The 24,288-nt window shown below is 37.2% G+C and overlaps 1 protein-coding gene across 4 annotated transcripts in view; it reads left to right on the top strand.

Moving 5' to 3' along the window:
* The window catches only part of LOC146568393 (integrin alpha-M-like), a 35,532-nt gene that overhangs the window by 8,377 nt on the left and 2,867 nt on the right, over positions 1-24,288 (top strand). The window contains exons 2-30 of one of the 4 annotated variants that reach the window (XM_085284384.1): positions 1,663-1,765; positions 1,942-2,045; positions 2,491-2,561; positions 2,794-2,908; positions 3,157-3,284; positions 3,381-3,526; positions 3,932-4,082; positions 5,595-5,745; positions 6,139-6,212; positions 6,383-6,503; positions 6,679-6,818; positions 6,914-7,060; positions 7,151-7,363; positions 7,458-7,591; positions 8,072-8,214; positions 8,318-8,472; positions 8,606-8,731; positions 11,650-11,723; positions 12,110-12,251; positions 12,341-12,439; positions 12,563-12,642; positions 12,727-12,813; positions 12,936-12,996; positions 13,093-13,191; positions 13,308-13,388; positions 13,492-13,602; positions 13,755-13,868; positions 13,943-14,053; positions 14,149-14,918. In XM_085284384.1, the coding sequence (XP_085140510.1) occupies positions 1,663-1,765; positions 1,942-2,045; positions 2,491-2,561; positions 2,794-2,908; positions 3,157-3,284; positions 3,381-3,526; positions 3,932-4,082; positions 5,595-5,745; positions 6,139-6,212; positions 6,383-6,503; positions 6,679-6,818; positions 6,914-7,060; positions 7,151-7,363; positions 7,458-7,591; positions 8,072-8,214; positions 8,318-8,472; positions 8,606-8,731; positions 11,650-11,723; positions 12,110-12,251; positions 12,341-12,439; positions 12,563-12,642; positions 12,727-12,813; positions 12,936-12,996; positions 13,093-13,191; positions 13,308-13,388; positions 13,492-13,602; positions 13,755-13,868; positions 13,943-14,053; positions 14,149-14,253 (3,386 nt within the window). In that variant the 3' untranslated portion in view covers positions 14,254-14,918. Of the gene's footprint in view, positions 1-978; positions 1,766-1,941; positions 2,046-2,490; positions 2,562-2,793; positions 2,909-3,156; positions 3,285-3,380; positions 3,527-3,931; positions 4,083-5,594; positions 5,746-6,138; positions 6,213-6,382; positions 6,504-6,678; positions 6,819-6,913; positions 7,061-7,150; positions 7,364-7,457; positions 7,592-8,071; positions 8,215-8,317; positions 8,473-8,605; positions 8,732-11,649; positions 11,724-12,109; positions 12,252-12,340; positions 12,440-12,562; positions 12,643-12,726; positions 12,814-12,935; positions 12,997-13,092; positions 13,192-13,307; positions 13,389-13,491; positions 13,603-13,754; positions 13,869-13,942; positions 14,054-14,148; positions 14,919-24,288 lie in introns of those variants that run through there. The other 3 variants (XM_085284381.1, XM_085284382.1, XM_085284383.1) reach the window with 3 other exon arrangements.

Here is a 24,288-nt window from a genome sequence, read left to right as displayed (position 1 = left end):
GTCCCAGTTTCAGCTGTGAAGAGAAGACTTTAAGCTGCAGGTTGGACAGGACGAGTTGCTGCAAGAAAGCCATTGCTACGATGCCACAATAAGACAAAGAGGCTTGTCTGGGCAATGAAACACCAGCCTCGGATTACTAAAGACTGGAAGAAGGTATTATGGACTGATAAATTGAAATTTGAAATCACGCAGGATTTTTGTATGCCTTCAAGTAGGTGAAAGGATGTTTCCACAGTGTGTGGCATCAACTATCAAACATGGAGGAGAAAGTGTGATGATCTGCGGCTGTTTTGCTGGATTCAGGGTCAGTGACTTGTACAGACTGAGAGGCACCCTGAACCAAAATGGCTACCACAGCATTCTGCTTACAATACCCTCTGGTATGTGCCTAGTTGGTCAGGGGTTCATCCTACAGCAGGATAATGACCCAAAACATAAGTCCAAGCTGTGCCAGAACTACCTTAGGAGGAAAGAACAAGATGGTAAGCTTGAAAACATGGAGTGGTCATTACAATCTCCAGACTTGAACCCCATCGAGCTGGTTTGGGATGAATTGGACAGAATAGTGAAAGAAAAGCAACCTACAGTGCCGCACATTTATGACAACTTCAGCAACAGACATTGGAAAAACTTTCTGAAGAATACTTGATTTCTATTCTCTGTGCAGTCAGTGCTGGCAGGGTTTGGGGTTCCAGGGGTGCTCCGCCTCCGTGCTGGGGCTCTGGCAGGGCCTTGGGGACTTGGGTCCTTTCACACTCTGGAAGACCTCTGGATGTCTGGGGGCTGGATCTCCTCCATGTCTGCTTCATGCCCTGGGGGACGGGGCTATGGCTCCCCACACCTTCTAGCAGATCATTACATGGAGAGACCTTTTGAAAACAAGTGTGTTCACGCACACAGTTGTCCACACAGGTGTTCAAAGACACAAACTACCCTTCCTTGGCTCTGGCCTCAAAGCATACTGCGCACTGTCAGTCTTACGTGCTCCTCAATACCATCCAGTATTTACTATTTATTGTTACAGTACTCATCTAGGTTGTTGCTGTGGTCTCCCTACTGTGTTGTTCTCTTTTTGCTTGTTTTCTTTTTTCTTTTTTTATTCCAACAGGTGATCCAGCTGATTTTTTTTTTTTTTTTTTTTTTGTGTGTCTTCTCTCAGTGTCCCTCTTCCCCTCTGTTTTTCTTTCCCTCCCATTCTTTCTTTTTCCCTTTCTTAGCCTCCATTCATCTCTGTCCAGTCTATAATAACTTAAAATAAAATAAATAAATAAATAATAATGTTAATAATAAAGATCAATCAAATGGACCAATATGGCATAGCCATACTGACCCACTTGGAAAAATAAATCCATTGACCTTCAGACAATAATTCTGATTTCTAAAGTACCGAACGGAACAGGCAAAAAAAAAAAAGGAAAGCAAACAAACAAAATGGGCTCCACATTAAAGTTTTATAAGTGAAAAGTTACTACCTTTAAATTGTCTTACTCTAGTGCACTCTAGTGGTAATGAAAGAAACACTCTGGTACTCGAGAGGTAGAATGAAATTAGACTAACACAGCGTAAACAGTTTCCGAAATGTCATTATGATTAGTAGTGCTATAATAATAATGTTATCTTTTTTTACAGTGATTTTAAAGATTTGTGTTCATTATTCCTCAGTGTTAAATGCTGCACTTGGTTTCAATATTGATCCCGTGGCTTGGAAGACCCTGAGTAACTCTGCTGCTGGTTTTGGCTACCAGGTGGTGCAGAGACAATCAGAGTAAGTCCGGACATGCATTGTTATGTTGAAAATGAGTTTACAGCTGCATGTTTAACATTACTGCTATTTCTTTTTTATTTATTTACCATCTCTGTTATGCTATATGGACATATGGAGTTTATTTAATTAGAGTTTGCTTTCTAGACTTACATGATTGACTGGATTTATTTTGTTAGTTTGCTCGTCAGTGCTCCACTGGAACAGCATTCACAAAATGGAAGAGGAGAAATATTTAGGTGCAGTACCTCTGCCCAAAACTGCCAAAATATACAATTGCAAGGTAGGTAACCATTCATTTCTAAATGTGCTAAAACTCGGATAGTATTTTGCCATAAAAATAGATATCCATAGATCCTGTCGCATACATTTGTTTAAATCAAATCACAGTTACAGTAGATTTCCATATTAGATATCTTAGTATGTAACGTTCAGCCTTAAAAATGAAATAAACTTTCCAACTGATGATAAAAACAAGAAAAAATTTCTTAAATTTTGACAATAGTGACGAAGAAAAGTAAAACTGAGTTTTGTTTTGCATTCCTTCATTTTGAAAATATACCAGATGAAAACTACTGTTTATCTCAGTTTCCAGTCTAGACGATACCACTTCTTATAGTTATCATGAATTGTGGCACTTTGTAGTTCTCAATTTGAATATTGTTTTCTTCCTTACACAAAGTGTATTTTAGGAGTGTTTTAACACATTTGTAATGCTTTCAATACAGCACCAGAGTTTGCAGTCAACATGTCGCTTGGTTTGTCAATGAAAAGTGATCCGACAGCACAAAACACTGTGGTGAGTTACTGAACTGCAGACATTACCAGTGATTGTATCTCTCTATATCTATCGCTATATCTCTCTATCTCTCTGCCTCCCTCTCTCTTCTTTAAACAGACTAAAAGTCAGCAGATTTTAAAGATTTGTGTCGGAATTTCTTGTTTGATTTTATATAGAATTAATAATTGTTTAAGTGACAAAAAATACTCAACCTGCTGAATTATGGCATCTTGGCTTTGTCTCCTCTCAGGTGTGTGGTCCAACCATTCCGAAGGACTGCAGAAGTATCACCATGTACAACGGTGTGTGCTTTCAGATGGAAAGTTTCAAAAGGATCAGACCACCCATACCTTCTTCTATTCAAGGTAACAGTAAATGGTCTTTGCCTCTCTGTCTCATTCTCTCTCTCACACACACACACACACACACACACACACACACACACACACACACACACACACACACACACCATGTATATCATTACTCCTGGTGTGTGGTATTCACTGACCCTTTACTAAGGTACAAAATCCTTTTGCTTGCATGATATCAGTTTGAAAAGATATAAAATTAACCCTTAAAAATTAACATAATTCTGAATCCATCTCTTTGACAGAGTGTAGAACACAAGCAGACATTGCCTTTCTGTTGGATGGTTCAGGCAGTGTATATAATACTGATTTTCAAACGATGAAGGGATTTGTGAAAGATCTAATCCAATCATCTCTCTCAAGTGACACACAGGTGAGCAGCTGCTGTCTCTCTGTCAGCAAAATCATAGTAAAGACATAAAATAGCTACATTTTTATTTCTATTGAGTATTTTTTCTCTCTTTTTCAGTTTTCTGTTTCCCAGTTCTCTACTTCACCCGAGGTTCACTTTTACTTTAAGAAATTTTCCTCATCTGGATCAGTGGAGACTGACATCAATGACATCAGTCAACAGGAGGGAGCTACTTACACAGCCGAGGCCATCAGATATGTTGTGTAAATAATGCAGTTATAATAGTGAAGAAGTGCAGATACATTATTGTCCAGTTGATTTTTTTTCCATAAATCTGATCACATTAAGTACTGTGTGGACTGTATGACTGAGGGAAGCCTTTTAAAAGACACACTGTACACAAACTTGTGCTTCAGAGTGTCATCTTCTACTGAGAAGATGTTATGGCCCCAACTAAGGCTAAATTTAAATATTTGCTGAGTTTAATTTGAAAAAACAAACAAACAAACAAACTTGTATTAGGTTGTTTTGTGCAAAAGTTTAAAAAATTGCCAAAGAGAATGACATGCAGAAATAATAATAATGTGGTTTACCTGATTGTGTATAATTTACAAGATCAACTGTAAAACTATGTTATCAATTTTTTTTTTTTTTTTTTAATTTGACAGGAACAATGTTTTCACACCACAAGGAGGTTCCAGACCAAATGTCAAGAAGGTCTTGATAGTAATTACGAATGGACAATCTCATGATCGGACTGATCTGGGAGGTGCAGCACAGCTAGCAGAGAGTAAAAACATTGTTCGATTTGCTATTGGGGTAAGTACTTCCATTATTTAAACCTGCAGAATGTTGCATTTTATACTAATAATGAGTTTTGTTCAGTTGTCACACTACAGTCAAATGAAGCTGCACTATAGGGAGAAAATTCCAGGCTAGTTGTTTGTTTCTCTATAGTGATAGATCAGCTGGAGGATTAGGACTGCCTAATCTAATTGGTTATTATTGGGCATCCAGCATGCATAAAATATTATTGTGGTGCACATCCCCTCAATCCAATTGATGCCAGAGCGAAGCAGCCTCCTGCTCCTCGTTGTTACACGTTTTAACATGCAATGCCTTATAGTCACCCTTATTAAGCCTACCTTCCAACCCAGTTGTTGCTGGATTTTGGTCACGAATAAGAGGCCACTTTGGTTGGCTAACTGTAATAGATGCTCACAGACACTTTGCAATCTTACTCATATGTTTTGGGCATGTCCCAGGCTGTCTGAACTTTGGCATCAATTCTTCAAAATAATTTCAGATATATTAGGTATAAATCTAACTCCGACTCCATGTTGCTACTTTTGGCAAACCATTAAATAACCTTGGTACCACAGCCATCCAAAATAACCTTATCGCCTTTGCTTCTCTTATTGCCCAAAAAGAATTTTGTTGTCATGGAAATCATCTCAGCCACCATTAACCAAAGTCTGGTTACATGACATCCCAGGATATTGCTGTATGTACCTACAAATGCCTGTCTGGCATTTGTCTGGCATCTGATAAATAAAAATGAAAAATAAAAAATAGGAAGAAAACTCCTGAGCCAGCCACTCATTACAGCTCCGAAAGCTGCTTGGCCGGAGAAAACCAGGCGATGAAACTCCTGTTGCACAGTTTTTGTGCTCTAAATGTTTCGACTTTAGAATAATACCACTTATAGTCAATCATAGAACATACAGCAGCCATGAAATTTTACAAACTGACTTACTGCAGCAGTGATATCGTTTAGCAGTACCACACTTAAATTCAGTGAGCTCTTTAGAATGATGCATTCACAAATATTTGTAAATTCAGACTGCATGGCTAAGTGATTTTTTTTTTTTTTTTTTATGCCTGTAGCAATGTCACTGAAAACACCTGAATTCAAAGATTAAGAATTGTTATTATATACTGGCCACATATTTGTATATACACCATAAAATGTCTCTATAGTGCATTTATTTAGATCAATTTATTTGTTTAGATAAAAGCTAATCTCACTGACCATGTAACCTTGAAAATAAAGCATGGTAAATAAATGAAAAAGCTGAATTATTAATGTAAACATGAGATATGTGTGTAATACAAATACAGCTAGTAGAGGAAAAAAATATGTGTAAAAACGATTTTATAGCATGAGATGAATGTTATCATGGATTTAGGTTCTATTCAGTGTTAGAGAGTTTAAAACCTGTTTGTAAATTTTATTATAAATCAAGTGAAGTTTAACGAATGTATTTTAATAAAGTGAGCAAATAATTTTGCATAGTATGAGGACTCAAACATGTTTGTCAACAATCGTAGGTGGGGAACGCATTTACTAACCCTGATGCCAAAAGAGAACTGCGCACCATTGCATCATCTCCCTCAAACAAACACGTCTTTCAAGTGAAGAACTTCAATGCACTTGAATTAATAAGACAGAATCTGCAGGACAAAACTTTCTCAATCGAAGGTACAAACATAAATTTATTGTTACAACTTTGTAAAAAGTCCTGTAAATGTTTCAAAAATTTAAATAATTGCACTGTAATAAATGCTACTTTCAGCTGCTCACTTATTCACAAGGGATTTTTTCACAGTCATTATGAGGATCTGTGTCCTTCTGGAATTGAAGCAGTTAACTTTCATTTGTTGTGTAAAATGCTACAATAAGAAGCAACTAAAATTAGTACATTGTATTAACTTTATTGTACTGTATTCAGTAAAGTCACATGTTATGTTTTTTAAAATAAACTGTAAAAAGATAATTTTAAATAATTACTTGAAACATAAAAAAATAAACCTTCAAATTGAATTTGACTCATCGTGTCTCTCTTTTACCTTCTCATTTATTTTTCTGTTACAGGATCTCAAAGCAGTGGAGAGTCACTGAAAATGGAAATGTCTCAAGAGGGATTCAGTGCAGTTTATGTGCCCGAGGTAATTAAAACTACCTGAAACTCACCAGACAGTCTAGTCATAGAAAGAAAGATTCACATGTGCCTTTGTGGCAGTTTTTAAGACCTAAGGGCAAATAGACAGTTAAACACAGTCCAGATTTTAAAGGTAAAATATACTGTATATAAAATGTTTATTTGTCTGCACTGTAGGGAATTCAGATGTCTATTGTTGGTGCAAACCAGTGGAAGGGAGGCTACGTGCAATACACAACTGGAGGCCAGAAGGTGAAAACATATGAGGACATGTCTTTGGAGCCTGACAGTTATCTTGGTAAGAATATTACAGCTTTAACAATCTAACTCATACACATGTGATCATGTATATAAACAGCTCTGCTGTAATTCTTTGACACAAACACACTGAAGAGTTTGCATAACAGACATAATTTAAAAGGAGGAATCAGGAATCTTAATCTGCCTTCTCCTTTTGAAAACCAAAATTCTAGGTTACTCCATGGCGATTGCTAAATCCTGGCATGGCTCTCTGACAGTTGTTGGTGCTCCAAGATATAAACACAGAGGAGTTGTGTTTGCTGTTAACAGAGAAAACTTGAAAAACCAAAAGATTGAGCCCTTTTCATCACAGGTATTCATTTGTATTAAGACAGATATGAATTAAATTATAATTTCCATAGAAATTATTATCTCAGATACAAAAATAATAAGATCTTCCTTACACAGTATCAGACTGGTGAATATTTCGGGGCAGAGGTGTGTACCATGGACATAAATAATGATGACATCACTGATCTGATCTTTATATCAGCCCCAATGTACATGGAGCCTGATAGAGAGGGAAGAGTTTATGTTTGCAGATTAACTGGTTTGGTAAATCAGTTTTATTTACTGCAGTTAAATTAATTGGTTTATTTGTCAACTTCCCTAATGATCATATAATATTCACTCTCCTCCATTTAGATTGTGGAGTGTAATTTTGATGATCCATTAGTACTAAGAGGACGTGCAGCTGTCAAAGGAAGGTTCGGCTCTTCTCTTGCTGTGCTGCCTGATCTAAACTCAGATGGATTCAGGGATTTGGCAGTTGGAGCACCTTTGGAGAATAATGGTGAAGGCAGCATCTACATATTTAACAGTGAAGGAGGAGGAAGAATCAGTCCTACCTACTCACAGGTACACAACATCAAAGAACTCACAAAGATGACTAAACTTATTTATCACTATACAATCTGCAGCTTGACTAATTAAAATATGTCCATGTACACAGAGAATTACTGGCTCTGAGGTCCAGTCAGGACTGAAGTTCTTTGGTCTGTCAATCAGTCAGTCATCTTTTGACCAGAGTGGTGATGAACTGCCTGACTTAGCGGTGGGTTCAAAGGGCACAGTTGTCTTACTGAGGTAAGTCCAAGAAAGTGTAATTGTACTTTTGTCTATTGTAATTCTGCAGTATTTGTTGATATACATATTTACAGTATGCATTAATGATCAAATATTTAGGTACATTTTAAAGTTCATTATTATAAGAATGGCACAGATTTTTATAATATCATATTTATGTTGTATAAAAATAATTAATTATTTATGATTAATTATCACATAAAACATTAACTCTAATTTACATTATTTCTGGTAAGAATTTGGGGGTTTGGGATAGGATTTGTGTTTTGTTTCCTTGTTCCCTATTTCCCTTGTTATCTGGTGTCTTTATATTGCCTGAGTCTCCCTCTGTTCCTTGTTGCATCATCACGCTAGACTGCATGATTACCCTGTTTGCTTTTGTTTTGAAAAGCAGCATTAAAGCTGCAGGAAGGAACATCTGGCTGAACAAGGCTCGGGCATGCACAGCTATCTGCCATTCACATGTTTCTTACTTTCCAGATTAAGACCCATAGTAACAGTAAAGGCTGAGGTATCGTTTAGCCCAAAGAAAATCCCTACACAGAATGTAGAATGTTCAAAACCATTGGAGAACACAGCTACAGTCTGCTTTACTATGAGCAGAGTGTCTACAGTCAATGAAGGTTCATTACCCTTCCCACTTGTTATAAACCACTGCCCATCATTTTTATTTTTAATGTATTTACATTTGCAATATTTTAATCAAATTCTGTTTCTCTATTCAAGCTCGAGCAGTGATTGATTACACTTTAACACTGGATGCCACTCGCAAGCCTCCAAACAACCGAGCTTACATCAGTGGGAAACAACGAGAGCAGTCTGGATCAGTTACTGTTGACTTAGGAAGACAACAATGTATAACTATAAAATTCCTCATTGAAGTAAGATCTAATAACAATCTTAGAAAAAAGTCCTAAAACCAACAGAGTTTTGAGTCATTAAACAAATGATTTTCTTTTAATTCATTTTATTTTTAAGACTCCTCCAACATTGAACCTAAACCTCTTCTTGCAGGCTTGCCCTGAAGATGCTCTCAATGAACTTTCCAATGAGCTCAAATTCACGTTTAATGGTTTGCCCTCAAACACAAATCTCAGACCAAGTCTTGCCCCGCAGGCCCAAACAACAACCATTCATCATGTAAGTAACCTTTTAAAAACCCTATTAACTTACCAACTGAGGCTAGACTTTATGAAATTATGACAAACCTTTAGGTTTGCCCTTACCTTTACTGAATCCATTTTATTAAAGGCATGCATCTGACTAATACTGCTTTGAGAGACTTCTGTTGAAGTACTGGAAGTAAATGAGTCACCAGTGATGGTCTCTGTTTAAAGCTGAGCCCATGAAGACCTTCTGCCTGTTCACAAAAAAATATAAAATAGAAAAAAAATGTATATATTTTTTACAAGTTTATAAGCAATTCTACACCAAAACATAAATATGAAATATACTCTACATATAAGTTATAACATAATATAAACAAATGTACTTGTCCACTGGTTAATTACAAAACCTTGTGGGTGCAAGGACCTCACAGCACAAGCAGACTCCCAACGTATTATATGACTGTGCTGTATGTTATATATCATGTGTGTATATATATAATGTTTTTTTTTCTATAATGTCTACAAATGTCAAGAAGTCACAAGCAAAGTGAGACCACTTCATAGTGCATGTTTAAGGAGGGTTTATTCATCAAAATTATTTATAGATTAAATAGACATAACATTATTTTGTCCATGTTCCATGTCCTGATATCAGACAGAAATGTCACATGATATTAAACAGAAGCTTAAATAACCAACTGAACTCTGTAGAGTGGGAAATTATCATAAAGAAGTTCATTTTAATTTGTAGTTTCAAGCTGCTCTTCATATTTTGGCCACCAGATGTCACCAAAGAGAACTGTGTCCAAATGCTTTGAGTAATGAGTTTGTGATGTGTTACAGACAAAATAGTATTTTACTTATTAATCACCAGTGTTGGGCAAGTTACTTTGAAAAAGTAATTAGTTATAGTTACTAGTTACTTCTTCAAAAAAGTAACTGAGTTACAAGATTCTAAAAGTAATTAATTACTTGAAAAGTAACTATTGCGTTACTTTAAAAAAAAAAAAAAAAAAAGTTTAACCCTCTGGGGTCCAGGTTATAATTGGCCATTTTTAACTACTTTTGATTTTCGCTCTACATTTCACCTTTAAAAGCTATTTACTTTGCCTTGTTTGGGATCATCCTTTTCAGCACAACCTCACGTGTCTGAATTTACAGTTATGTTTTCATTTTGACATACTGTATTAACACAATTGATATAAAATCAGACAAAAAACATTAAATCCGAGTAGAGTAGAAGTTATATTTTTTTTACTATTTCAACCAATAAACATGTTTAATAAATCATATTTCATGAATTTAATTCAAATATAAATTGTCAATTTTAAAATCCTATGCACAAGTTTTGCAAACAACAAAGTTATTTGCATCCATTTACCTTTTACACTCTTTTTTTTTTTTTTTTTAATAACCATTTCAAACTATTTACAGAACAATCAGCTGTTCTGCATTCAATAAGATGTCACACAAATTATTTGTGCCACTCCAAAAAAATACTTTCTGTCCACTATAAAGGAGAACATCACAGCCTGATACCTACAGGTCTGACAGCAGCAGGTGTATCACTCCTTTTTCTACCTGGAAACAGCAGTCACCTCATTGTTCTGACACACAACACAAAACTATCTACAACCCTACACACTAACTCTCTCTCTCTCTCTCTCTCTCTCTCTCTCTCTCTCTCTCTCGCCATCACTCCTAAAACATCTGTTTTTTGTTTTGTTTTGGGTTTTTTGCTCATAAGCAGAGAGTGCTTGCTAGCGCTGTCCTTAGACAGTAAACTTGACAAAACAATTCAGGAAAAAACGTCGCATATATATTGTTTATCATGACTCTGGTTTTACGTGGCCTATCAACACAATTTAAAAACTGGTATATATCACCTTGTTGCTTTGTCTTTAAGTGGTCATGTGATTGGCTTACCACGACTACTTTATTCTTCCTCAGTCAAAGAGCAGCACTCATGCGATTGTTTTGCCCCCTTAGCTCCAGGTGTTGTGCCAGAAAGTGATTGCCATCGGCGGGAGCGCACACAGCTGCTTAAAGCTGTAGCTTTAAGCAGATTGCTTACATCTACTTCCATAGTGTGACTTCTAAACAGAGAAACAGACGAACAAATTTAAAATTAAATTTTGTTTTTTATAATTATTTATTCTGTAATATGTTGCATACAACATGCTTTTCATTTTAAATAAATGTTCTTAATTCCAAACTAGTCCCTTGTTTGTTTGTTTTTTGTTAAATTACAGGACTAAAGCTGTTACCTGTAAATTTAAATCATGTTTTTATTAAGTACTCTGTATCGGCGAGTACTGAAATGCAAGTACTTGTACTCATACTCGTTTTCAAAAAAGTGGTATCGGTGCATCCCTAGACCGCACCTTTATTTTCCTCCTGTGTCAAACAACTGAAACCAGCTGATTGTTGTGTGAGTACAAGTGGAACAGATGAGTGAAACTGAGGCAAGCAGTCTAACAGTTGGAGGGGATTCAAATTTTGGGAACCTTTCTTGATTCCCGCCCTTCATTGGCTCAATTGGTCAATTTAAAATCCTTCTTTTGGTTCTTAAAACACTTGTTTTTTTTATCCTCCAGTATAACTGCTTCCCCAGTCTCTCAAACAACCTCACATCAGATCAGGTGCAGCTTTTTGAACTGTTCCCACAATTAGATTAGAAGTGTGCTAAGGGGGGTTTCTGTTACTGTGGCTCTGTGTTTACATTCAAAACAGACTCAAAGTCCTTTTAATTTGTGCAGGGTTGCAGTTATTAACTGTGTTTTTTGTGTGTATATATTAACTGTATTTTCTAGCTTTGTAAAGTTTTATTTTGTTGATTTTATTGCCTGTAGACATACATGTAGTAGCACATTGGATCACCATAAAACCACTTATTTAGTCTTTAAATAATGTATAATATGTACTTTTCCATCATGCTCTCTTCCACAGTTAGGGTTTGAGATCAACTGTGGAACTGACAACAAATGCGTTGATAACCTGAAAGTGGATTTCAACTTCACCAGGTGAGGCACTGTTACAAAACTTAAGCTTTGCGTGTGAATCTTGTTTTCTTCAAATGTGTTGTTATTTGCAAGCTGAATTTAATGTCACTTAACTTGTCTTTACATGACCATCATTAATATTTTTGAAAGTGATGACACTCAGTTGTTTTGTTTGTGCTAACAAGCAAATATTAGAATGTTAACTCAATAAAAAGGGATGAATGTTTTTTTTTCTCACATTTAGCGCCAATATCTTAGCACAGCCATTTTTACCTTACTGTTTGAACTAAAAAAATAACATGACTTATCAAAGCTCAAAGTACATCATATTTGATATACTCTGACATTGGTATGCCTGTAGTCTTGTCTTGTTTTGCCTTGTTCTCATCCTCCTTAATACTCCACAGATCCTCAGAGGTTAAACTAGGCATTGATGAGCTTTTAGATGTCACAGTCACAGTGGAGAACAGAGGAGAAAACTCCTACAACAGTCGTGTTATTCTCACGTACCCAGCTGGACTCTCCTACAGGAAGTTCACCATTCAGCAGGTAAAGCATCAGGATCGAGTCTGTATCAGTTCATCACTGATCTGCAGCTCTTCCAATGCATCCAGCAGTCATTTTGTTTTCTAATAAAGGGAAGAATTGAGTGCAACTCTGTGGACAGTGAAGATGGCTTAACACGAGGAAGGACAGACTGCACTATTGACAAGCCAATTTTCAAGAACAGAACTGAGGTTTGTGTTTTGTTTTTTGTTTTTTTTGTTTTTTTTTTTTTTGACCAAATGATCCATTCTCCCTTCTGCACAGTTTAGTAAAAACAGGAGTCATTCCAATCTGTCTTCTTCATTTGAATTTAGGTTTCCTTCATTGTCTCCTATGGGATTGAAGCAGACAGTCAACTTGAGAGGAAGCTCTTTGTCACTGCAAATGCCACCAGGTACTGTTCATTTAGTCCAGGTGCACTTCATTTAAGCAAAAACCTCACATATACGGTACAAATCATTTCACTTTTCCTTTTCAGTGGAAATCAGGAGCATGCCCCTACAAGTGAACTCTACAAAAAGAAATGGATTGATGTAAAATACAGCATTTCAATGACATTTGAAAGGTATGTGTTTTTCTGTTTTAACAAAAGCAAACCATTAAGAAATTAACAAATGATGATTTATTGATATTATTTATAATAATAGTTATTTAATAATTGAAATATTTTTGTTTAACTCCTCTCAGCTACAGAAGTTTCACGTTGGGGATAATTCATTTGCAAAAACCCATCCAACAATCAATCAAGGTACAAATCTGTATATATCAGTATTTTTTTTTAAAGTTCATTGTATGATTTAGACCTAACTACAATGATTGGTTGTTCTCTTCTTTTCTTGTTTAGGTTAAAAATGATATCAGAGCGCTTAATTTCACTTTAGTGATCAGGGTTCCAGTGAAGCTTGGTGAAAAAGACATTTGGGTGGATTTGAGCAGCCTACAGGTAATATACATTTCAGATGTTTTAGCTGCTGACTCCAAAAAATGTTTCAATCTTAGCTGTGGGATGGGCACATGTGGCAAAGTTAGGACCGTTCAAACAAAAAATGTAAATTTCAGATTCCAGACTGTCAGAGAGGAAATGATGAAGAATCAGATGTTAGAGATTTTGTTCCAATTATACTAAAGAATAAAGTAGTGGTAAGTATGCCTCTGCACCTTGCTAGATGACAAAAATTCATAAATTCACCTCACACTGGTTCACAGCTTTTGTTTTATTCAGTCTCTCTTAAATCACCCACAGGATTGCTCTGTAGCCAGGTGCAGAGTGTTCAAATGCAACACTTTCATAGAAAAACTGCAGAGTAGGACGTATGAAATCTCTGCCAACCTCAGTTCAGGATGGATAGAGCAGGTAGTTAATGGATAATTTTTGTTATGTTTGGATTAAAACTGTCACTTTATTTGAACTATATTCTTTAGAAATGTCATATTCAATTAAAGAACACAAACTACATAAATTAAGCTTATCTCATTGGTTTTTTCTTTTTTTTTTTTCTCTCTTAGACTGGACTTGAGTATACCAAGTTCTTCTTGACCAGTACAGCCAGTCTGGAGTATGACGATAACCAGTACTTCTACTTTTCAACAGGGTCCAACTACAATCCTCCTGTTTACAAGGTGATTGCACATTTTCTCCTGTTTGAAATGCACAAGCGTGGATTATTTTGACTTTCTATCACTTCATCTATCAGATTGAGACAGTGGTGCAGGTGTATCCTACGCCAGATTTCATCAAACCAATTGTCATAGGATCCCTGGGAGGGTTGGCTTTTTTGGTTGTACTCACGGCTGGGCTGTATAAGGTGAAACACTCTTCTTACTGTTTTTTGGTGGATTTCACAACTTCAAAAAGTTACTACAGTTATTGTACTGTTATTTCATTTTTTTTCCCTGCAAGGCTGGATTTTTCAACAGTCATTATAAATGGACCCTCAATCAAGAAGAAGATGGCCCAGGTCCAGGAACTGATGAAGGTGCACCTACAACAAACACATATTTGTAGATGTGTATGCATCCTCCTGTTTTAGAAATGAACCTGCTAGATTCATATTAGAACAGACTGAATAAACAAAAAACAACCTAACACCACTTCCTCACTCATTCATTCACTATCACCTCTAGCAGAGGTTCCCATCTGTTGTTCATGGTCCTGACAAAGGGGCACAAAGTGAACCTTACAACGTGAAAGTAAATTTCATTTTAGCAATAGACACACAAAAATTTCTTTTTCAGGACCCTAAAACTTTTCAAATCATACTGTGAGAGAAGGACAGCACAATTGTGTACAAACTGATTAAATCTCACGCTGGTACCTGATGACAAGGCATAAGGAACAGACACTGTATGTTGAGGGACCACTGTAGAAAAGGTCAGGAATTACCATCCTACGATACAATACATTCAGTAATTTTGCTTCATTGTAAGACTTCTTGCATGATATTCTGTTATTTGCGATTACCTGGGTGATTTTCTGGACACTCCTTTAAGGTGTATTTTTAAAGTAACTATTATTACTATTAAGAATCAAACTGCTTGTCTACAATTAGTTAAAAAGCTACTAAAGAACTGCTGTAATTGTGAAAACATTTACAATGTGAATGGCTTTGTTAAGAAATGAATTATGAAATATGTAACATGTATAAAAATAAATTATATTATTCTTCTGTATTTATTATATGGAGGATGTGGGTAGAATTACATTTCATATGAAGCCTTATCATTCTATCATATTAATTAGAAAAATAACAGCAGACATACAGAGCAGATATATTATTTTATAATTAGTTTACAGAAGACTAGCATCATATTAGAAATTAATGCTTTATAACAGTGGTTCTCAAACTGTGGTACGAGTACTGCTGGTGATACTTAGGCTCCCTGTAGTGGTACACGGGGAATCTCCCCCCAAAAAATTTAAGATTAAATAATAAACCATTGTGGAGGTATGCAAAGACAACACAAGAGTTCCCAAGGCTCTTCTCGGAGCTGGAGTCAACCAGAAAACATCGTGAGTCCTCTATAAAGAGCAGCCTTTCCTTATCGCCAGCGGTCGCGGCCGCTACAGAGTGCTGGCAGGCTCGTTGCCCTGGGCCTTAAAACTGCAAAGGCCGCACGGCGCAGTCATGCGGATGGTAAAAACACAGCAGCACCTTGAGAGCAGTGTAATTCCCAGCGGGTGGACAGCGGCTCTAGCGAGGCCACCACAAGATGGTATTTCATGTCGTCGGTTGAAACACCATGAAGAGCAAAATGAGCTTCAACGTGCACAAACCATGAAGAAAGGTTGTGAAGCCAAAAATCCGGCAAAAATTAAGACGTACAGCTCTGCTATCATTCCCGACATAAATGAAGACAGAAAACTAAACAGCAGTGACGTTTGTAGGGTTATTGAAGTTGGGCTAGCTGGTATCTAATGATGTACTACGTGGTGGCTAGCTACATAGCTATGTTAGCATAACATAAACACAGTGAAACTGGAAGATGAACTTTTTTCCACTAGATAAAAGTTAACATGAGGGTCCCCAATGAGTAGGGACAAATGTAACTGCATGGCAGGATGCTGTAAACCAGGGGTGTCCAAACTTTTTTCACTGAGGGCCACATACATAAAAATATAGGAGGGGCTGGACCACTTACTAGAAATTAGGTATATAACCTAAACTTTAGTGTATTAAAGTTAGAAAAATCACTTAAAAGTGGTCAAATATGTTATATTGTTGAATATAATTAAAGACAAAACTGCCTTCATCACAGCTTTCCATAAATGGATCTTTATTGATTTATTCAGAAAAAGCTTTGGTAGCTCATTCTCAGACAAGCAGACTCAGATTTCTTGTTAGACGGAAGATTTACAGTACAGAGAAAAAAATAAAGGGGAAAATGGGACGGGTACATTTCAAGCTTGTTATTTAAGTTATCATTTTTATAGCAGCAACCCTTCCCATAAGTGATATGGGTAGACATTTCCACCTAGCCAGATCACCTTCTACTTTCTTTAAAAGTGGGATATGGTTTAATTTAGTTAGATCTGCAAGCTTGGGAGAAACATTAATACGTAAATATTTTATATTTCCCGATTGCAGTGGTGTAGAAGAGGAATTATGGAAGGAGCAATTAATCGGAAGGACTGTAGATTTTGACCAGTTATTTTTTTTACTCACCTAAAGTGCTCGTGCTCTCGTCCACTCCCCGCAAAAAAATTAGCAGCTGTGCGGTGTCTGTGGCATCGGTGCTCTCACTGCTTGCGATGGAGTAAAAATCAAAAGCACAAGCTTTATCAGACAGTTGCAGTTTAATGTTGGGTGACAAGTCTTCAGTGCGTCACACAACTGTATTTCTGGACATGCTGACGTTGTTGAAGTCCTGCACTTTTCCGGCCACATTATTTCGGTGACTTTAACGAGGCCTTGTTTTATGAGGTCTCCATCTGAAAAAGGCTTGCCATGTCTTGCGATGAGTTGGGTGACCTCATAGCTGGCTATTGTAGCCTTTTCTTGGACCTTTCGAGCACAAAAAAAATACTGTTGCTGACCCTGCAGGACAGCTACCCTTTGCTTTAATTTCTGCTCTCCCTCAGCACCAGTGTAAGATGCATAGGCCTGATGTTTGGTTTCATAATGACTTTGTACATTATACTCTTTCATAACTGCCACAGTTTCAGTGCAGATCAAACAGACACTTCCCCTTGGATTCTTTGAAGAAATATTCACTCTCCCACCGTGTCTGAAATTTTCTGCACTCACTTTCTACCTTTCGCTTCTTTGGTTCTGCCATGTTTAGTAACTTGGGGTAAATTTCTTCTGTGATTGTCCTTTTTGGTTGAGCAACTGCCTTAATCAACAGTAGCTCCCCCTGGTGTTAAAACTAAGAAGTGCAATACACTCAAGCAAAAGTTGAAGTGCGGGGCATATTCTATTCTATTTATAAAATTACTTGTGGGCTAATTAAAAATGGCCCGCGGGCCGGAGTTTGGACACCCCTGCTGTAAACGGACCAAACTTCAGTCAGGGGAACAACTGCAATATAAGGTTAATCATTAATATACTGCTGCATGGGCTGGGCTGTAGTTACATCGTAATGCTTTAAAAACTGAGTTTTAAAATGAATAGTGGTAATAAAAACCAACAGAGGCCGACGGTGATCACTGCCTTTTTTTTTTTAGTGGCTTGTTCAGATTAAATAGAACAAAATAAAATGCATTAAAACATGTAAAAAAAAAAATGCAACAGCATTAATAAACACAGAATAGTTTGGACCTGGAAGCAGGTTTCATCAGGTCATCAGACCAGATATCCCACCTGCTGTAAATGTTTTAATGCAGTGCAGTTGTTATTATCACTCATCACATCCTGTTTATGACAGTTATAATATAAATATAATTCATATAAGAAATTAAATTGTCTTGTGTAAACTATATTTAGTGTTAAATAGACCTATACTACTGTACTTTAATGTTGGTTACAGTGGTGGTACCTTAAGAGCCATATATTTTATGAGGTGGTACTCATTGTGAAAAGTTTGAAAATCATTGTTCTAAGCCATCTAAGGAACTTACATACATTCTCTCCTTAGACTAAGCCACTTAACGTTTGTGAAATCGGACTCCGATAACCCTACCCTGGGCCGGGCAAACTGTTCACTAGACTTTTCACTCATAGGGCTTTTTGAATTGATCTTTGTCTGGTCCCTCACCTACTACCAATTTCAATCAGCTTCTGACTATTAAAATAGTTTCTTAAATTATTTTTTTTAAAAATGCACTTAGTGAAATAGTGTTTAACACCAAACTCAACTAAATACTGAATCATGTACCATTAACAAGCTCTGAAACTAAATGTAAGAGCCTAAATAATAAAAGAATTCATGAGGTCATTACATATACCTCCTTCGTAGCACACTGAGCCACAGGAATGTCCTAACACCTATACCAACTGAGCAAGCCAGCTTCTTCTGGCATTGAAGAAGAAGAAGGTGTACTTTATTGGTCCCCGTGGGAAAAATCCCTCTCTGCATTTAACCCATTCACTTAGTGAAGCAGTGGGCAGCCATTGGGCGCCCGGGGAGCAGTGTGTGGGGACGGTACCTTGCTCAGGGGTACCTCAGGGTAGCTGTTCAGGGGAATCGAACCCCGACCTTCCGATCATGGGGCCGCCACTCTACCTACTGAGCTATCCCTATCCCTGCCTGCACCCTACAGACATCCTACAGAGAAAGCTGATTTCCATTGTTTATTTCCACAGCCAGAAGCGACTGGAGGATATGCTACATCCTTCTATTTTTAAAAAGGGGAACCACAATCCCAGTCTGTTAACACAGAGCCACTGTGCCTCATCTATCATGTAATGTTGCAGACGGGTGTCAACCACCCCTTTCATCCCCAGGCTCAGCTTCCTCTTCACAAGACATGCCAGAGGGACTAAAGAGATCCACCACCCGAATATGTCCTAGATTGAAGTTCTATAAGTCTATAATTTAAATGGTAGGTTTATTTGAATAGTGTGAGACAAAATAATAACAACAACCCCCCCCCCCCCCGAAAATATGGAACGCCAGGACTGCCATAATGAATTAATTAAATACACCATTAAATAATTAATTAAATGTGGCAATAATTAATTAAAATTGGAATTAATTAATTAAATAAATAGTTATGGCACATGTAATTAATTAATTATTGACACATTTAATTAATTATTTATGTATTTCACATTTTAATTAATTATTGACACATTTAATTTATTAATTATTGACACATTTAATTAATTATTTATGTATTTCACATTTTAATTAATTATTGACACATTTAATTAATTATTGACACATTTAATTAATTATTTAATGATATATTTATTTATTTCATTTTGGCAGTCCTGGCGCCTGGCTCTCATCATGAAATAATTTTATCTGTCAGCCTCACCCATCAAACTCAGGGGGCGGGGCTAACCCTGCCCATGCAGCTTCTCTAACATTTGATTGGTTGCCGTGCAAAGTAAGTCAAAACAGGTCGATCCTAGATAATCGATTGCTTGTGTAGACTTGGGGCAGCCAGGTATCCCAGAATGCAGATCAAATCACAGGCAGCAATGGTGGTGGTGTAGTTTTAAAATACCCCGTTTTTCTGTCACCAGCTACACTTTTAACAGTGTTTTAGCCGCGAATGTCGCGACGTATGTCTGGTCAGGTTGTCAACATAGAACATGTTTGCAAAAGTGCTCAGATGTTTTCAGAGATTTCACTAGCTCTGCTAACAATTAGCATGCAGAGTGCACCGAGGGGGTTACGTTAACCGGTTTGTTTACTCTCCGTGTTCCACATGTTGCATTCTCAGATTCTTATTTTCACCGAACGATCGTCTCTTTCCGCCTGGTCTTGTGTCTCTGTGCTTCTGTAACATAAAGAACGAGCTGACATTTTTCTCACGAAACCAGCGATCAGCTCAACAGACCCTCAGTTTACCTGCATGCATTCTCCTCCTCATCTGTCAGCTGTTTAACACCTGCTGCTAATTCAAGAAACACGCCTACGTTACCTGGTGATAGTCACAGTTTAACTGGGCAGCCGGTACTCGATATAACGCAATGTCAGCGCATTTTTCTGCACAAGATAAGGAAATATAGTGTTTTCCCCGAGCGCAGAGCTGCTGGAGCTTGTTTCCTTACAGAGCACTTTATAAGCGAACCAGCTTCATCAGCGGCTGATGTCCAATCACCGGCAAACAGCTTTGACACTTCAGCTGAGTTTTAGCTCTCAGTGGTTAAACGCTGGACTTCATTCACTCAGGTTCTGTCTGTCGGGTCACGTTTACTTCGCTGTTTTATTTACAACTGAGCAAATCGGTTTGGCTGAGGTTAAAGTTACGTTTCATAACTGCATAGTTTCACAGACGTTTAATGGTTCACTGGCACGTGTTAGACTGAACTATCATCTAAATATCATCTGTTTTTTAATAGTTATTCAACTGTATTCCAAGCACCAGCTGTCTGTTAGAATGTGATTTTTTTTTCTCTCTCTGTTGGCAGAGGTATAAAAATGCGCAGGAAAAGCTGACGTGCATGGCGAACTTCACCGACGATATTTAGGGAGGAATAAACACACATCAAACATAAATGAACCATTTGCCTGTCTCCATAATTGAGAGCATTTTCAACACTCTCTCTCTCTTTTTTTTGCTTTTTCGGTCATGTTATGTTTACCTGTCAAAGGCTTGTTACAAACTATGAAACACATCGTGCAGACTTCTGGATGTTAGAAGAAAACTAATGCTGCTCATGAAGGAGACTAAAGGCAGGAAGGTGTCCTTTAAAACTAAACATGTTAATAGGACCTCCCTAATTTATATCATAGTTTATGATATAGCACGTGTATTTCAGTAATAGCCTGCTGATTTCAGTGTAGTGGTAAACAGTCGAACAGCTCACGTAGGCGTTATCTGTGATACTCCTTAACTATAATTTATCCAAGTTAACTTCAGTTAACCATTCAGACGGTTCTTTTGCAATGAAAAACATAAACACCCATGCTGCCGGTAGGTTTCCTCAGTGCCAGCTGTTAACATTATAGCTGCTTATGCAGTAACCATGGTAACCACGGACTCTGAGCGGCTGGCTCGACGGAGGTCAGACAACAATTTTACATGTATGATCTTAAAACAGGACACAGCCACTATACGTGCTGGCCTCATATCAAATGTGAAGGCAGACTGAGTCTATGTTTGACGTTTTTTATATCTAATCTTCCTTTTCAAACATTTAAACAGCAGCGAGTCTGCAGCTGAGGGAATACAAACTCAAATTGTCGGAACAGGTTTGCTCGTTTCTTGGATTCATTTGGTGATTTATTAAATGTATAACTGTTATTCTAATCTGCTGCTGAGTCTCTTACACTTTTCTTTATGCTGTATATTTTCACGTCTCTGGAATAGTTGGAATTTAGATAGTCAGCTGGGAAACTTTGTGTTAACTCATGGAGCTGAGGATATCGTGGATATCGTGGATATGCTGACCTCGCTGCGTGGTGTACAGAGCGAGGTCAGCATGATTAATATTCACAATAAAAATATTAGCCGAACATCATGGAAGTCTGTATGTGTTTCATAGTGTCGAACAACCTTTGTACAGTTAAAGCCAGCAGTTACTACATGACGGAAACACCAACGTTATCTCTTTTATGCGTTTATACACAGGTCACGCTGATTACTGAACAAAAACCCAAAGATCAGATGTTAAACAGATTTATTTGCTCTCTCGCCTCCTTAAACATGTTTTTAATGTTAGTTATAATTCAGAATTGGCGACTGAAACACGTAGGACACATAAGAACATCAGGAAATAAAACACCGATAAATATAACCTCAGTAAAAGAAGTCAGCGGGGGTTACTACAGCTGTGTACCGGGGCCTGCGCTTTGTCGGTGGGATTGCTTGCGAGGCGAGCGGGTCTATCCCACGCTTTGCCGTGAGACTGGGCAGACATCTCCGAAATCATCGAAGCACTTTTGCAAAGAGGCTGTATCTTGACAAACTGACCAGACACATGAAGATTAAACCACTTGATTCTCGGCTAAAAAAATATTAAAACGGTATTTGGTGACACACAAACAGGGTTTTTCAAAGCTCAGTTCTGTTAGCTTCCACATGCCGGTTGTTGTGTGCTAGAAACAATGGCCACCAGGCCAAAGCAATGGTTTTGACTCGATCAGCGTTAACCCCGCCCCCTGAGTTTGATGGGTGAGGCTGACAGATAAAATTATTTCATGATGAGAGCCAGGCGCCAGGACTGCCAAAATGAAATAAATAAATATATCATTAAATAATTAATTAAATGTGTCAATAATTAATTAAATGTGTCAATAATTAATTAAAATGTGAAATACATAAATAATTAATTAAATGTGTCAATAATTAATTAAAATGTGAAATACATAAATAATTAATTAAACGTGTCAATAATTAATTAATTACATGTGCCATAACTATTTATTTAATTAATTAATTCCAATTTTAATTAATTATTGCCACATTTAATTAATTATTTAATGGTGTATTTAATTAATTCATTATGGCAGTCCTGGCGTTCCATAAGAAAATGCATTTCAAACCAGTTAGAAGTTAATTTGCATTTTCATGAATGAAATAAGTATTTGATTCCTGCAAAATGTGCTTTAGTACTTGGTGGCAAACCTTTGTTGGTAATAACAGGTCAGATGTATTTTGTAGCAGCAACTGAAACCTTCAGCTCCCTCCACAGATTTTCTATGGGATTAGGGTCTGGAGACTGACTAGGCCATTTTGAGACCATAATATGCTTCTTCTTGAGTCAATCCTTTGTTGCATTGGCTGTGTGTTTTGGATCACTATCATGCTGGAATACCCACCCAACCCATTTTCAATTCCCTGGCTGAGGGAAAGATGTTCTCACCCAAGATTTGATGGTACTTGGACCCATCCATCCTCCCTTTGATGCGGTGCAGTTGTCCTGACCCCTTGGCAGAAAAAACACCCCAAAACATAATGTTTCCACCTCCATGTTTGATGGTGAGGACAGTGTTCTTGGAGTCACAGGCAGCATTCCTCCTCCTCCAAACACACCGAGTTGAGTTAATGCCAAATAGCTCGATTTTGGTCTTATCTGACCACAACACTTTCACCCAGTCCTCCTCTGAATCATAGAGATGTTCAGTGGCAAACTTCAAATGAGCCCTTACATGTGTGTTCTTGAGCTGGGGGACCTTGCGGGTGACTATGGTCACAGCTGCTTTGAGATCATTGATAAATTCTTCCCGAGTAATGTAAGCCAGTGTTCCACACTGTTCTCATTCCACACTGATCTCACTTTTCTCATTATCATTGAAGCTCCACGAGGTGAGATTATGCGTGGTGCTCCAGGCTGAGGGAGATTGGCAGTTATATTATGGTTCATCTATTTGCAAATAATCACGCCAACTGTTGTCACCTTTTCACCCAGCTAAACGCGATGGTCTTGGAGCCCATTCCAGCCTTGTGTATGTCCACAATCTTGTCCTGGACATTCTTGGAAAGCTCTTTGGTCTTGGCCATGGTGCAAAGTTTGGAATATGGATAGATTGAGTGCGTCTATGGACAGATGTCTTTTATACAGGTAACAAGTTGAGAAGGCTTCCAATGTCAGCTCATTACCTGTATAAAAGACACCAGATATCTTGCTGATTGATAAGGGATCGAAAAAGTATTTCACTCATGAAAATGAAAATTAATTAATAACTTTTTTAAATGATTTTTTTTTTCAATTTTTTTGGTTTTTGTTCGGTCTCTCACTATTCAAATAAACCTACCATTGAACTTATAGACTGAACATTTCTTTGTTAGTGGCCAAACATAATAATTTTTCCCTGACTGTATAAACAGCCATACATAGACATGAAGTAGGTGCATATTAAATACAGGCCCGTTTAACCAACTCATGCTGACTCCCTTTTACAAAACTGGCACAAATGTCTCAGACAGTTGAGACATTTCACAGGAAGTCAGGCGAAAAGCAGAAATGCACACTGTATTTTTAGATTTTTCTGCTTTTTTACGCAGAGGTTTCACTTTCTGTCCATAATGAGGTTAAATCTTTTTGACAATGTCAATCCATTAGTATGAAAACAAATTGACACTATATATACAATAAGCCTTTTTTTCCTTTTTACAATTTGAAGTGAAAAGTTCAAGTGAAAATGTTTTTTCTGAGCATAACAACATTTTAGCAAATAATTTTGTTTCACATCTGCATATAAGAACTTAAGCTAGACAAAAGGTTTTATAGGCTATTGACTATTTTAATTAGTGCCAAGAAGGTTATGTTTTTTGTAGCATATGTGTGCATGTTCATGCATGCACGTCATTCTGTCTGTAAACAAAATAGCTCAAAACTTTTAAAATGAATTCCAATAAAACTTTGCAGGGATGTAAAGTTGGGTCATGCCAATGATCCATTAAAATTTGGCTTACATTCATCAAGGTCTTGAAGGTCAACTTAATGATTGATCTGTCAAAAACTGACAAAAAGCCTTATAAATG

Source organism: Mchenga conophoros, linkage group LG8 (assembly GCF_057382185.1).
Source record: "Mchenga conophoros isolate Kocher_MC1m ecotype Shallow Benthic linkage group LG8, M_conophoros_male_GT1.1, whole genome shotgun sequence".
NCBI classification, from domain to species: domain Eukaryota; kingdom Metazoa; phylum Chordata; class Actinopteri; order Cichliformes; family Cichlidae; genus Mchenga; species Mchenga conophoros.
The sequence above is the reverse complement of the archived record's forward strand: the minus strand, read 5'-3'. Positions and strand labels throughout refer to the sequence as shown.